At 36.9% G+C, this 15,932-nt stretch overlaps 1 protein-coding gene across 1 annotated transcript; it reads left to right on the top strand.

The window, feature by feature from the left end:
- The first annotated feature begins 1,235 nt into the window (after positions 1-1,235).
- Positions 1,236-6,351, top strand: LOC129274502 (beta-1,3-galactosyltransferase 5-like). The gene has a single exon (XM_064108433.1). The coding sequence runs from the start codon at positions 3,421-3,423 to the stop codon at positions 4,657-4,659; it is 1,239 nt and encodes a 412-aa protein (XP_063964503.1). The 5' UTR covers positions 1,236-3,420; the 3' UTR covers positions 4,660-6,351.
- The last annotated feature ends 9,581 nt before the right edge of the window (positions 6,352-15,932 follow it).

Below are 15,932 nucleotides of genomic sequence, written 5' to 3'. Positions count from 1 at the left end.
ACATACGTTGCTAAGTGCCGCTGAACAAGTGCCAAAACGCATGCGCTGTAACCAAGCAAACAGGTGTATTCGCCAAATAGAGTAAGTTAGAAAATAGTGTATTTATTCTCTAGACTCTACTAGAGAGGAAAATAATGAAGTCACTTAAACTATTTGGTTCTCGTGACTTTAGGAACCCCTAGCAATATTTATAACAAAATGAAGAAAATTCATTGGTAACAAACCCATGGGTTATAATTATCGATGGATGGGGGAGGGGGAGGATGACTGCATGCTCACAAAATATTGTTCACAATCATGTAGTGAGGGATTTCCCTCTTTTTTGATTGGGGGGGGGGGGGGGGGTGTCTGTGGCGCAACAAGTACCGGTATACAAATTTAGGGTATTCAGACATTGTGTAAGGGCCGGCGTTAGACATATTTAAAAACAAAAAAATGATTTTGTGATAAATGTCACTTCGCCATTTTTGCTTTTCCTTTTCTCCCTATTCTCCTAATTCTTTCTTGGTCGTGATACTTTTTCATTTTATTTTATATTCATTATTATAATTATTCATTTTTATTTATTTATTTATTTATTTATTCATTTATTCATTTTTTTTTTTTTTTTTTTTTTTTTTGGGGGGGGGGGGGTGGGGTCCATGGCTCCCAAACCTCATCTGTATGCCAGCGGGGTGGGTGGGTAAGCTTCAAGTATAAATTATGTTATCTTTATTTCTACAACAAAAATAGGAACTACGGATATGTAAGGATTAGACCAATAATGCGAGCGCGAGGCGCGAACTGAAATTATTGAAAAATTGGCCTGAATATGAGCCATTTTTACTCTATAGTCTTTTTTTTAAGTTAATTCCTTTCTATACACTCTTTTAAATTTCAATTCTCATTTTTTTTTTATGTTCTCAAATTATTTTACATCATATAAGCCTTGATCAATAATACTAACTAAAATGAAGTGACATATAAGAGGGTACGTGGTAAAATAAACGGGGCACGCCAAATGCAATTGGTTGCCGGGAGGGGTAAAGTTTATAAAGATAATGTCATGTATAAAATCCTGACATGAACATATTATTATATTTCATCCTAGAATTTTATTCTTTTTCCATCCGCCTGTTTCTCAGTAACAATTTTTTAAATGAATGATTTCATTCAATAACAATACAAATAAGAAATTTCTGTCACCGGATTAAAACTGGCTCCTTTCAGACCAATTTTTCAAAATTTTCAGGGTGAAAGATTCTTTTTAATCAAAAGGTTTTTATTTGATAACAACTTCAATTCTTGACATATACAAAAGAATATACATATAGCAAATGAATATCATCTCTTTACAAAGTAATAGAAACATTAACAACTCATATACTTAACACTATACGTTATCTGTTATCTGTTAAAACTGTTAAGCAATATTGTTTAAGTCCATCACTCTAACAACTGTTGTTTAAACTTTAAACAAGTTGTTACAAAAAGTTTAAACAACTGTTTAAAATTTAAAGAAATAGTTGTTAGAGTGACGGGCTTAAACAGCGTTTTTACAGTGTGTAGCGCCACCTTCGATGCTTAGATAATCAGACCTTGGTTTTCTTAGGGGGTGTTGCAATAATATTCAAATATTTGCAATCAATCGCAAATATTCTGTTGCAATTTCACAATTGATTGATAACTTTTAACTATAGCAAATCAGACTACGTTCCTTGTTTCATGGAGCATATTAGCGATCAATTGCAAATTTGCACTTAATTGCACGGCTTATGCTTGATTTTTGGAAAGAATGTTGACTTGCAATTGATCGCAAGTTTCTTGCAACGCCCCATAAGACTGTTAAAGTTGTTTTCAGGGAGAGATTTTTAGAGAGACGTTTATAGATACGATAGACGGCTTATAGACCAGAACGATCGAATGAAGACACACAGATTTGTGTCTTTTTAGTAGAGACCACTTGTAGCAAATAATGTTTACAGAGAGTCGAGCAAATATACCATAACAAAAGAGAAGACATGTTCTATTCGGTAGCAAAGAAGACAAACTTCCTCACACAATGTTTGTTTCTAATTCGTTTGCTTATGTGGTATGATGCGGCTATACTGCAGAGTTCACTTACAATCAATCATTTGAGCATCAATCAGGGAATTGCTTTTAAATCATATTTTTCAGAAACTAATTCGGACATATTATGTCGGAAATAGGTAGATGACTTTCGTGTTAACCAGCACGGTATAGTTCAATAAAACTTTTATAATGAAATAGGCTTAAACATCACAACTTGCATGAAGAATGTTTGGGATCATTCCGGGGATCATTATGGACAATTTAGATACAAAATAGAATAAAACTGTTGTTATTATGAAATTAGAAAACATTAAAACGCACTTCTGTTTTCATGAATTGAATTGAATTTGAATTGAATTTATTAGAACTTCACTGGCAATTGCCAGCATTTTGTTCATAACAAGAAGTACAAAATGATACAAGACAAATATACAATGCAAGGAATATAAGCAAATAAACAAAATGAAAATATAACCTGCAAAAAGAGGTATTTTTCCTTTTACAATATCCCTTTCCTTTTATTTTCAAATACAATTGAATATAATTGTATCGCTTATATGACTTCACTATATACTTATTTATTTATTTATTTATCTATTTATTTACCAGGTCCATATGAAAATTTATACCTTTGCAGAAAATGATATGAAAGATAAAATTATATCAATGGCCATAAATTATATAGAGTTTCATAAGTAGTCGAGAACGAAGATAAAAAGAAATATAATCTACATCTTTCGAACAAATTTGCAATTACAGAAAGCCATTATAATATTGTATTTACTCATCTACATGGCATGCGTGGTGCAAAAAAATAAAATTATATCTTTCGGCGGTTGAACAAGAAAAAAAAAAACGCTATCATTTTTGCACCAATCAAAACTTCTGTCCAATTTTAAAGAGCTATGATTCAGAATGTTGTTTGGTATTATGCATCTTTTCTGACCAAGCTGACTTCATTCACGGTAAATGTTTCCTCCCTGACGTTTTTTCACTACAGAATGATGTTCTATCAAGTTTGTTGTCAATTTTGTGCAGTAACAACTACAGCTATACATCCCAATATACATAGGCTAACTTCTCATCCGACCTAGTTAGAAAGTGTTAGAAAATAACAGTGAAAGGGTGGTTGAATCACCAGCAAACAAACGAAAGCCATCAGTCCTAAACATTTAGTGGGAGCAAGTGCAACACAATAGCAGGAAGCTATTTACCGGAATGCGCCTTCTCGTCAACATCTCCGCACTAAGAAAGTATCTATCGGATCTTGTGTTAAAATAAATCAAAGAACAGTTTACATTGGAAGAGGTGTGACTGTTGGTGTATGCCCTATATGGCCTATACAAACGCGTTTCTGCTCATATTTTGATGAATATTCAATTTCGACCTCGATGGACTATAGAAACTTCATTCCTACATGCTGATGACCTAATAGTATCGTTTAACATGTCGCGTAGAAGTCTTATGCTTTATTCCATTGGCTTCTTGAGTGGTGTGCTCCTGCTGGGTTCTCTGTCACAGTTTGGTCAGGTTGTCCGAATGGAGGAACAAATCCAGATCAGCATCTCACAAGCCCCGGATCACATCCGACGCCAGCATGCCACCGTGGTCAAAGGACTGGTAGGCGATAATCGTCTGGTGGCTCTTGAGGAAGAAGCTGACTTGGTTGCCGGAGGTGAAAAACACTCTTCTGACGATGCTGTGGTCCCCAAAAAAGAGGACAAACTAAATAAAAACGATGCTGGTCAACTGAATGGTCAGACGGATCCACATGACTACAAATACATCCACAACCCATCACGGACTTGCTTGAAAAATAGTGGAAAGAGATTGAAGGTATTTGTGATTTTCTATTCGATATCCGCACCTCATCATTTTCTCAGACGACAGACGATTCGAAAAACTTACGGGGACCGGAGACACTGGGACTCTTTAAGCATGTTAAGAGGAAAGGGAGTGGTGCGGACAGTTTTCCTTCTCGGCGCCACATCCAATGAAACTCTGCAACGAGATATTGATTCAGAGTCCGCTCACCATGGAGACATCGTCCAGGAGGACTTTGTTGACAGCTACCTCAACCTGACCGTGAAGACGGTGATGGGGTTGAAATGGGTGACCAACTACTGCAGACACGCCCAGTACGCCATGAAGATCGACGACGACACCATGATGAACCAACGGCTCTTCCATGACAAAGTGCTGACCAACGCACCACTTACCGACTACGCCACTGGGAAAACATGGGTCTGGACAGCGCCGGTGCGGAATGCAAAGAAGAAGTTCTATGTATCAGAAGACGACTACCCCTTCCCCACTTTCCCGCCATACCTGAACGGAGGTGCCTATGTATTGTCTTCAGACGTGGTCCAGAAGGCCTACAGGGCTGCCTTAACCACGCCCATCTTCAAATGGGAGGACGTCTTCCTGGGAATGTGCTTGCAGAAGGCGGGAGTTGAAGTCCGTGACATTGACAGATTTCTGTTATTCAAATTCAAAGAGGATGAGAGCTACAACCGTCGAGTGCATCGAGTGAATGCATATGTTTTCATATCGGATTTAAATGTCACTGAAATGGTATGGGTGTGGAACCGAGGACAAATCATCTAAAAAAAAGAATAATACTAGTACTACTAAGTTCCTTTATATAAGGGCATATCGATTATGTTCCAGTATGTGTTAACGGACTTTGATATGTTTACCCTGGTTTTAGTCTGGCAAGCCTACTACAGAAATGGGAAATCATTTCAAGGAATAAACTTCAAGGTACTCCTTTACCACCTGAGTTGCGTGCGTGATGTCTTCTTAAACTGGGTAATTAATAATAATATAGGGTATTTATATTGCGCACATATCCACCTTGTTAGGTGCTCAAGGCGCTCCTATATTACCCGGCTAAGCTATATAGGCGTTCATAGCGCACACAGCTTTTTAAGGAATTACTTCCTACCGGTACCCATTTACCTCACCTGGGTTGAGTGCGACACACTGTGGATCAGTTTCTTGCTGAAGGAAATGACGTCATGGCTGGGATTCGAACCCACGACCCTCTGTTTCAAAGTCCGAAGACTAATCCACTGGGCCACAACGCTCCACATGGCTGTCCTATCACGCCTATTTAAGGCTTGATACCAGTAAACTTCCCATTTGACTTATTTGTCATTTTATCTTCATTGCAATAATATTACATATCTAATAAAAAGTCTTTCGTACACATGATCTCTGAATAAAACAGTAATTCGGGAATGGATACCTTTTGTTAAAGATCTTTTTGTCCGAAAAAGAGGCATATACATTTTTTTTGTTTTGATTTCAGACAAAGCTGTAATTTTCACCCTCTTTAAAGGTCAAGTCCACCTCAGAAACATTTTGATTTGCATCAATCCCCGGGGCTTCAATAGAGAAAAAATAGACAAGTATAATGCTGAATATTTCATCAAAATTGGATGTGATATAAAAAAATTATCATATTTAAAGTTTTGCTTATTTTTCACAATTTTTTTCAATAACTATGTTATAGTTTAGTCACATGCAAATGAGAGAATGGATGATGTCCCTCACTCACTATTTCTTTTGTTTTTTATTGTTTGAATTATACAATGTTTCAATTTTTAGAGATTTGACAATAAGGACCAACTTGACTGAACCATGAAGTTAAACAATGGTAATGCCACATGTTTAGGGAGAAATTAAATTTTGTTACACAATTGTTACACAAGACAATGATGAGTAAATCAGAATATTTCATATTTCATAAAATACAAAAGAAATAGTGAGTGAGTGATTCAGTTCGACCGGGATGTGCATATAACTATTTTGTGAAATTAAGAGACACTTCAAAATGTCACTCCTTTCTTATTTTACATCCGATTTTGATGACATTTTCAGTGTTATAGTTGCTGGATTTTTCTCATTTTATTCGAATCAACTTTTTGTTGGGGTGATCTTGTCCTTTAAGAAATATTATAACTTTCTTTGGCAAAGAATGCAGCATTCAAGTTAAAAAGCATAATGTGCATTGTTTTACCACAGTCGGTACATAATTTAATGTACATAGATGCAGAACCCAAATAGAAATTGATGTATATTTCTACAGTTAAAGGGTGAAGCCAAAACAACCTCAAAAATCCAAAGCGTTCCCCATATAGCAAGTGGAAAATATTATGTAAATGAGTAAAACACTGTCATGTTTTATCATATATGGGGCTAATATCTTTATGGTAAAAATCTTGGATCTGTTAAGTGCATAATACCCTTTGATAAAGCAAATATTTAGTTTTAATAAAGTTTTAATAAAGTCAAATTTGGAAAAATATGTTTTTATTGTCCCCGGCCGATCTCCCTTACTTCTATGTGATCTCTGCCAACATAAAGTGACGATCTGAACGCAATACAAGCAGTGACAGAACTCAACCAAATCATAGAAATGTACATATTAAAACTATTCTATCAGAATATATATATATATATATATAGATATACATTTTGCATGAAAAAATGTTAACATATCCAAATAGTCAGTGCATGTGTGACGTAATCGATTCCGTCATTGCCGATGTGCATATAACTGTTTGTGAAAATATGCGGACTTTACATTTATTTTAATTTCTCTTATTTCACATCAAAATGTAATGAAATTTTGATGGCATTTTAGGCTTGAACATTCACGTTTAACTGAAAAGCCCTTAAATAAGCCTAATAAAAATGTGATTTTATTTATTATCTAAAATTACTTTTTTGCTGCAGGGGGTTGGGCTTGACAACAAGGAGGATCCACGATTGACCAAATGGGATGGGGTGGGCACATATGAAATAAAAAGCCAAGGCAAAGGGATAGGGGCAGTGCCACCCCCTTCCACCCCCACCCCACCCTCCAGATCCTCGGCATTGACCTCGAGTGTGAATATAATATGGTCAATGCAACTCTGAATTCTGCCCAATACGGTAACGCTGTCTAACAGGGCGCCATCTCACGAAGCAAGTGAGACTATGATTAGCCAATGGAGCCAGATTTCGATTTTTTTTTCTTACACCAGTATGATTATTTAGTTGCCATTGGACACTGCCGCTACCTAGAGAAGTTTACGCCATATCTCTTCGCCAATCAAGGTAAATCGGCATTCATTAATGACATTTATTTTACTTGTTTTACGACGGTTTAAGCAAATTGTCAATTATTCTTGATAAGAATTTTCCAATATAATAGTTTCATGCAAAGTTGTTATCTAATTCTTATATCACATTGATTGGAAAACATAAAAATTGCTCTCAGGTCGATCCTGTAAATTTTCATTAATAAATCCTACCATGCTCTTGCCATGCAGTATTTCGTTTCTTTTTGCGCACCAGTAGGACACTGTCCGCTTCTACCAATTTACCGCGGTCCTCGATCTGCCCCCCCCCCCGCATTGTCTATATAGCGCTGTACTAAAATTTAACAGAACTAAGAAATGATTTAAATTTCTTATTTTATTTTTAATTTCGATGAAATGCCGTAAATGTGCCTATGTGATTTTGTTTCCCTTCTTATTCACATCAACTTCTTAATACGGATTGGATTTAAATGGACATGCATAAATGTGTATGCTATTCGAATGCTACATAATTTAATTAAACCTTACCCGCGGGACCCTACCGTGCATGCTTACCGTACCCGCAAAGCCATGCATCTGATGAATGTACACCCTATCTGTACAGTCGTTCTTTATAATACAGCATTGTGCATAACGGTTTGTCCATTGTGCAAACGACTAATTATATAGCCTGCTCCGTATTTGCTAATTGCCATTTCCTGAACATACTGATGGAGAGTGTATACTAGCTTTACAATGTGAAATTAATTGAGGACGAGTTCAATTAAGGGACATATACACGGATGCAACATACATAGAGATGGTGCGTTAAGGAATGAAACAAAAATGATATCATTTGGCTAGTATTAATAGTCAGGGCGACCCCGGGGGCGACCGCATGGCTATTTATGTTTATTAAAGGAGAATGAAACCCTTGAAACCAGCTGAATCCATATCAAAGAGAAAAATCAAAGAAACATATTGTTGAAAGTTTGAGGAAGATTGAATGAATAATAAGAAAGTTATGAGCATTTGAATATTGAGATCACTAATGCCATGTAGATCCTCCTATTGGCAATTAATGCGACCAAGATCTGTGATGTCACACACGTACAACTCCCTCATTACTTTAGTACTTATTTCACTTATATTCTCACTTTTATGGAGTCTATCACAAGGTGACGTGTTCTCTTTATGAGAGGACAAGTACAGAGGTTTCACAACCAACGTTCTCGCCAGGTTCATTCTGACGCTTGGCGGCGCGAAGCGATGATACGCAAGCCGCGCAGCGGCCTTGGTGTGCGTGCGAAGCACGCACGGGGGGTGGGTCGCGGGAGGGGGGTGTCCCCCCTCCCGCGCGGAGCGCGGTAGCTATCGAAAATATCAATATCGACGAGCTTAGATTGCTGCTAAATGCACCACATTTTATGTCTATTTAATGCTTCTCCGGCCACACAGCCGTAACGGTTGCGCGAATTGCGATCGATTGAAGCAGAAAGGCAAGTACTGATGAAAAAGGTCAAAAGAAAAGATTTATATTCAATCTCATTTTATACTTACAGTTTATAGATTTATTCACATCAATGACATCGATAATGTACTCCATACTTTACAATGTCTAGATCGCTACGTCCTTAGAAAGTGCGATTCATTTTGAGAATGCGTGTCAATGACCGATCGACTACATGCATCTACGGACCGCATGCGCGCCGCGCCACGCCCTTACTCAATCCAAAGATTGTTCCGACTTTGTTTGGAAGCCTCGGAAGAAAACTTCCGAGGCTTCCAAATAATGGGCATCGGTATTCATGAGACGATATAATTTGCATGTTTGTTTTGTTTTCAGATACTCACTGAAACTATGACTCTCATAATTAAGACTTCTGCTGATGATGTTTATACTAATAATATCCAATCAAGATTCGTTTATCACTGTCAATTATTGCTATGTTCATTTGTATTGTTCTATACTCGCCTATAAAATAATGAATGTGTCCATCACGAGCGGGATAAATATTTTTAGTCATTCATCATACTTTAATATTACGATTTTGTTCTTATTATAATTAATTGCGATTTAAAATGTTTTAAAAGTAAAGCTTAATTGACAGAAAAGTAGATTTATACTCACTGTCAATTATTGCTATATGTTCATTTGTATTGTTCTATACTCGCCTATAAAATAATGAATGTGTCCATCACGAGCGGGAGAAATATTTTTAGTCATTCATCATACTTTAATATTACGATTTTGTTCTTATTATAATTAATTGCGATTTAAAATGTTTAGAAAGTAAAGCTTAATTGACAGGAAAGCAGATTTGTATTTTCAAATAATGCACTATGTAGGCCTACAAATACAGCGTGTGTGAAAGAGAGGAAGAGGGGGGGGGGGGGTTGTAGCTAGGATGGTCGAAGGGGGAGCGCGAAAGGGGAGGGGTCGTGGCGTGGACAATGACAAGGGGATGTTGAGATCGTACGTGTGTGTGGGATTGGTGAAGAAGTCAATATTCGAAGCGAATGCATATTTATAGACATGTCTATACTACTACTGATGATGACGGCTGAATAATCTTTCTTTACATGTATATTTTGGCGATTTTAAATTTTTAAAATATTTTCTTGCACCATGAGTGGGAAGATCGAGGTACGTGATTCAATAAATTGCATCAGTTTTCAAGTTACAGAAATTCACGAACAGATTATTAAAATTGAAAAAAAAAAGAGTCAGAAAGATCTTTTTATAGCCCCCATCCAGCGTAAACAACATGAAGAATATTTGAGGTCACGAAACCAGCTGATTCGCATTCATACAACAGGTTAACAGGTCACGCACATGGTACACAGTCATTCCAAGGGCGGGAATTCGGGGAAACCCGTTTTCAAGCACAATGATTGGCTCAACCCAGAAAGTGAATACTAATTAGATCACGTGCCATCGGCTTTGGGGCGTCGATCTCGTTCACATTCCAATTCATTTCATAAATATAATCCACTCGCAGTAATTAGGCTAACGACGTTGTAAAGATAACTCTATATATAAAACACAATTCCGATATAAAACATATATAACGACATAAGTGAAATTGAAAAATTCATCCAGCGATATTCAAATTATACTAGCAACTCATGTGGGCGTGGGCAAACGAAATACATATCCTCTAAAACGTTCACACATATCAACTTCAATAATTCGTACTTGAAATGCAGGGGCCGCGGAAAGGTCTTGAAAGGGGGGGGGGGGGCTGACCACCATGCAAAAAACGCAATCAGGTGGTCCTGTTTTTGTACATGGTTTTGGAAAAAAAAGTGGGGGAGCTGAAGCCCACCCAGCCCCCCCCCCCTGTTTCCGCGGCCCTGAAATGAATATCTGTGAATGAATTGTCAATTCCACTTTGTTGAATGTGTACTTTTATTGAAATCTATTGAATCACGTACCCCTCCCGACCAAGTCCAAGGGTTGATTTTCCACTCGCCATAAAGATTATGCAGCCACAATCACAGTAGACACATCCATAAAAGAATATTAATTTAATTCGCTCCGAACATTGACTTCTTTTCGCCAATCCCCTCCCCCACAAAGTCACAAACATCCCATCATTTTCATTTACATTGCCCACGACCACCTCCCATTATTCTCTTTCTCCTTTACACAAATTAATTTCAAATAATATTTTATTTTAAATCGTAGTTGTTACCGGGAGTTGTTTTTTCATGAAGCATTCACTGTAATGACTAATTGGCAGGCAAAGAGTAATAAAGAACAATACAAATGAAAATACACTGTACGTATAACTCACATTAAAAAATGAGTCGTAATATGATAAAAAGCGTGAATAAAATTAATAAAGATTATTACTTAAGAAAATTATAACAGATTCAATGAATATCTGAAGAAAAAAAATACATTCAAATCGGTTTTGGATCCCATCTAATTTTGGAAGACTCGGATAGATTTTGATGCCATGTGCGATTTGTATTATGTATGTGGCCATGGCGAGCGCTAGTGCAGTGACACAGAACTTGGTAGACACACCGTCGCGAAATTAATCAACACTTTCAAAAGATCGATGTAGAGATCAAGACTTTGGAAATTATGGAGTAAAATTGGAATATAAATGTGAATAATCATTTTGCTGTAAGTAAATGAGTTGGACATTATATCAATCCATTCCTGTGGCTGTGGCTTTGTCATTATTAACGTGATCTTTTAATAATTTTCTCAATTCGTTCTACGGCAGTGTCATCAGAAATGCATTCAATGAATTCATGTAGATGTAGCTATAATAAGGCTGGGGCCTGGGACGAGATGAAACTAAATTTCGATCGAATTTTTATATTATTTTTTGACACACTTTACTTTTGACAAAATAAATGACAATATCAACTGAAATTCGTAACATCTAAATTACATTGCCCAACCCAGTAACCCACGGTACCCCTCTCTTCTCACTTTATTTTTGAGCGTATTTTACTACCATTTTAAAGACGTAAATAATGAGAGCAATGCGATACGCAAATGCGAGGTAAACATCTTCGCACTTCCCAGATAAGAGAGAGAGAGTTAAATTGGGCCTCGAGTCGAGGTCGTATCGTATACAGCATAGTAGCGAAGCAAAGAAATCCCGGGAAGAAATCGTGGAAGAAATAATCGACAAGTTTATTTTAGGATCTGAAAAGCAGATTGTTTTTATTTTAAATATATTATTCAGTTTTTTGTGTGGATCTAGGCCTGTTTTACAGTTGTCGGCCACGGTTGTCGGGGAAGTTCACGGTTGGCGGATTTGCCCTGAAAATTTTCAGGGTTGTCGGCGCCCGCCAACCGTGACGCGTGGTAGCGAGAACGTTGTTCACAACATTATATCATTGATGAATCGTTTGTCATATGATTAGAATGAGCAAAAAGAGATGTTTTTGGGTATATTTTCAGTGTCCAAAAGGGGAGAGTTGTTCATCTGTGACATCATAGATCTTAGTCGCATTGCCAATGGGATGATCTCCATAGCATTAGTGATCTCGACATTCAAATGCTCATAACTCTTCTATTGCTAGTCCTATTTAACTCAAACTTTTGTTGATCTTATTCTTTGATTTTTCTGCTTTCACAAAAGCTAACTTGCTCCAAGAGTTTCATTCTCCTTTAACAGAAGTAAAACTATATAGTGTAAAGATCGAGCCAATGAGGGGCCGCGGTACTGTCGAGGGGGAGTGGGGCTATACAGAGCCAAAAGTGACCAATTGCGTTAACAAGAACAGATTCTCAAGACAATGAACAGGATTATCATGAATTAACATTCAAATCACCATGCAAGAATAAGTAATTCCATATTTGTGTTATTTGCTTTTTCAAAGTGCTGTGATTTTCTCAAAATAAGCTGCATTTGTGTCTGGAGGTCTATATATACAACAGATTAGTAATTTTTCTAATTTCAGGCCTTGAATTTGTAGTCAGATTACTTCTAAAGAACTGTCACTAAGATCATCTCTTTCGATGTATGTTAGGGTACTCTTTACATACACGGACACCGCCGCCTCGACGGTCATCATCTATCACGTAGAGGGAGTATCCTTGAATTTTCACAATTTCACTAGTAATATTCTTGTTCAACCATGTCTCTGATAGACATAATACATCAATATCCATAGTTTTCAAATTAAAATTGATTTCATCTAGTTTATCAAACAAACTGCGAATATTGAAATGCGCCACTTTCAAGTTTTAGAGTCTCGAGTGTTTATTGTTTTTCTTAAGTTGTTTAATTGGAAAGTGTTTCTTCTGCGCATCTTTATCGGCACAGCCTTCCTGGCCAGATTTTTAGTAATAGTTGTAGTTTATATTCTTGCAGAATTCACGTTTGTGACCAAGCTCATTACAAAGGTAGCACTTGATTTTTTTTATCCGGAGTGGCAGTTTGGGTATTTGTGATTTGTTTCACCGCAATAAAAGCATCCAGAGTAGTTATGGGAGGAGGTAACATGCGCATAACTCATTTTGTGATTCCATATACTGTAGTTTAGGTTAATTTGATACATCTATGGCAAGTTGCAGATGTGGGTTCTGCATTGTCATGGAGATATGATGCTGGGATGATGATAAGGGATGTCTGGAAGCATATAGGTGGAAGATAAAGTTTTACGATTCTCGTGCCTTTGTTAAAGGGGAATCCAGCCTTGGTCATAAATGTTGTGTTTGAAAGGAGAAAAATAAATAAAACAGCATTGTGAAAGTTTGAAAGCAATCGGACAAGCAATAAGAAAGTTATGGCTGTTTTAAAATTGAGATCCCTAAGACTATGTAGATTTCAAATTGGCAACTGGGTACGTAAATTATGACAAGGGGCAAGGACAACTTTCCTATAGGCCATGTACTTTATTATCAGTGATTTGTGGTTTTCTCCTAATTACCAATTCCCCTGGGGCAGTAATCTAAATAAAGCCCAGGTAGTATATTGTTTTATGACCTCATGAAAGAAAAATATAATTTGAAGTAAAACTTTTGAAAAAAAATGTCATTTTAGCCATTTTATGTATTGGAGTACATTGAAGAGTAGTCCTTGCCTAAGACATCACATATACGGCCAATTTGAAGTCTCCATGGTTATAGTGATTACCAATATTCACAGCTTTTGAAAATTCATTACTTTCTTATTGTTTGTCCGATATTGTTCAAACTTTCACCTATCAACTTGATTTTCCTTTTTCCTCAAAAAACAAGTTTTTGTTTGGGTTGGATTCCCCTTTAATTATCGTCTGAGATCGTCTGGAAGATTCGCAATTTCGATCACCATCTGGTTTATTATATTATATAGGCCTATCTCTTTCAGGTCTGAGTGGTATGCCATCATTGCAAAAATGCTGATGCTTATGATGATGGAACTAATCGACATTGCATCTACTGAAGTGCATTCACCTTGGACTTAAAAGGGCCAGTTACTCTATTTTCTTTTCAGTAGTAATCGAGTCAGTCGCTGCCAGATTATTTGATCCAACATGTATGATGACCTCTTTATGCAGGGTCTTTTCAAGGAGATATCACCTATCTCCTTGGTCTTTTCAACCATATTCTTTGTTGGTTCAAACAAATCTTCTATTTTGCACCTGGAAGGGTCTTACGTTTAATTATCTTTGTTGGGGACATCGTAGATGGATTAAGAGGCTTTATCATTGGATCTCCTATTGTGAGAACATCACATTGTTGTAGCTTCCTTCTTTCATTCTCAACTGTCTTTGCTAGCATATGAAGTCAATTTCTTTCTTCAGCCTGTAATCTGCCAATTGCTCACAAGATCTCTTTACAATGGCGATTGTTTCTTCTACTTCATCATCAGTGTTATCAAGCAGTAGAGTATCGTATCTGTTGTTTACTTCGACGATCGGGACAGTGACCTCCATGGAATGAGATGGGCTTTCATTCAGTTGAGTATTAATTAATATTGCTTTAATTGTGTAGGTGAGGTTAATGACTCTACCAATGACGACATCTGGTCTTTCATCTGAATCAATTGCTTAGAAACATACTCTCTTACAGCTTTATCGGTCCCTTGTGATATTGGTATAGGACTATCAGCAGATATATGTCGAAAGCCCATGAAATTTGCAAAGTGATAACAAATATTAGAGTTCAGATGAGGGTATATATCACTGGCGTAAATCCGTGTTGAGGGGTGGGGGGATGACTGAAATATTTTGGCTTTTTTTTTGCAATCATGTTTTTAGATATGCAAGGAATTGTAATTGATATGTCCACAGTGGCGTACCGTGGGTCACGGCATTGTGGGGGCACCAGCAAAATTTTTGAATCACTGAGTGAGCGCGCGAAGTGCGCTCAGTTGCTAGTTATTCTGACCTAATAGAGACATTTTAAGGACAATGTCATTGAACGGATATGTATCTCACTGATCAAATAATGCGAGCGCGAAGCGCGAGCTGAATTTTTTTTATATTCACACCTAAAAAGGGACATTATAATCAAATTTGCGTAATCATGATAGTTACCTGTCTCGCTAAACAATGCGAGCGCGAGCTGAAATTTTCGTATATTTTGACCCCAAACAGCGAGATTTTAAGGAATATATTTTAGGAATCCATTAAGAGTATGCATATCTCACCATAGTCATCTAATGCGAGTGCCAAGCGCTTGCTGATTTTATTAGAATTACATCTGAACACATGAAACACTTTTTGTAGTCATTGCAATCATGATTATCATACGCATCTCACTAATCAAATATTGCGAGCGTGAAGCGCGAGCAGAAAATTTAGATAAGTTAGATAATTCAGACCTGAAGTGGGGCGTTCTAAGGTTTCTTTGTAGGAATTAACTTGGACCATACGTATTTCATTAACCAAATGATGCGAGTGCGAAGCGCGAGCTGAAAATTTTTGATATTCAGATCAGAAAAAGGGACATTTTAAGGACTGATTTCAGGAATTCATGAAGAGCAGACATATCTCACCAATCCACTAATGCGAATGTAATCACGGACAGGAAATGTTTTTATATCTACGAAGACCTTAACATGGGGCAATCACTTTTTGAGTCATGTAAAAGAAGCATAGGCCTATGTCACTACATAAAACAATGATAACTCAAGTGCTAGGAAATGTATTTGGTTTATATTGACTTGAAAATGGGATGTTTTAGTACAACAGGATTATATATCTCGTTGAACAGACAATGCGAGCACCATGTTTATGTTTCATAAAGTTATCATAAAAATGTTTCTTATGTAATGTAACATAACATAATTATAATATAATATAACATTATAATGAATAATACTTTCGTCTTTCCCACTACGTTTCTTTTCC

Source organism: Lytechinus pictus, chromosome 13 (assembly GCF_037042905.1).
Source record: "Lytechinus pictus isolate F3 Inbred chromosome 13, Lp3.0, whole genome shotgun sequence".
Taxonomy (NCBI): domain Eukaryota; kingdom Metazoa; phylum Echinodermata; class Echinoidea; order Temnopleuroida; family Toxopneustidae; genus Lytechinus; species Lytechinus pictus.
The sequence above is the reverse complement of the archived record's forward strand: the minus strand, read 5'-3'. Positions and strand labels throughout refer to the sequence as shown.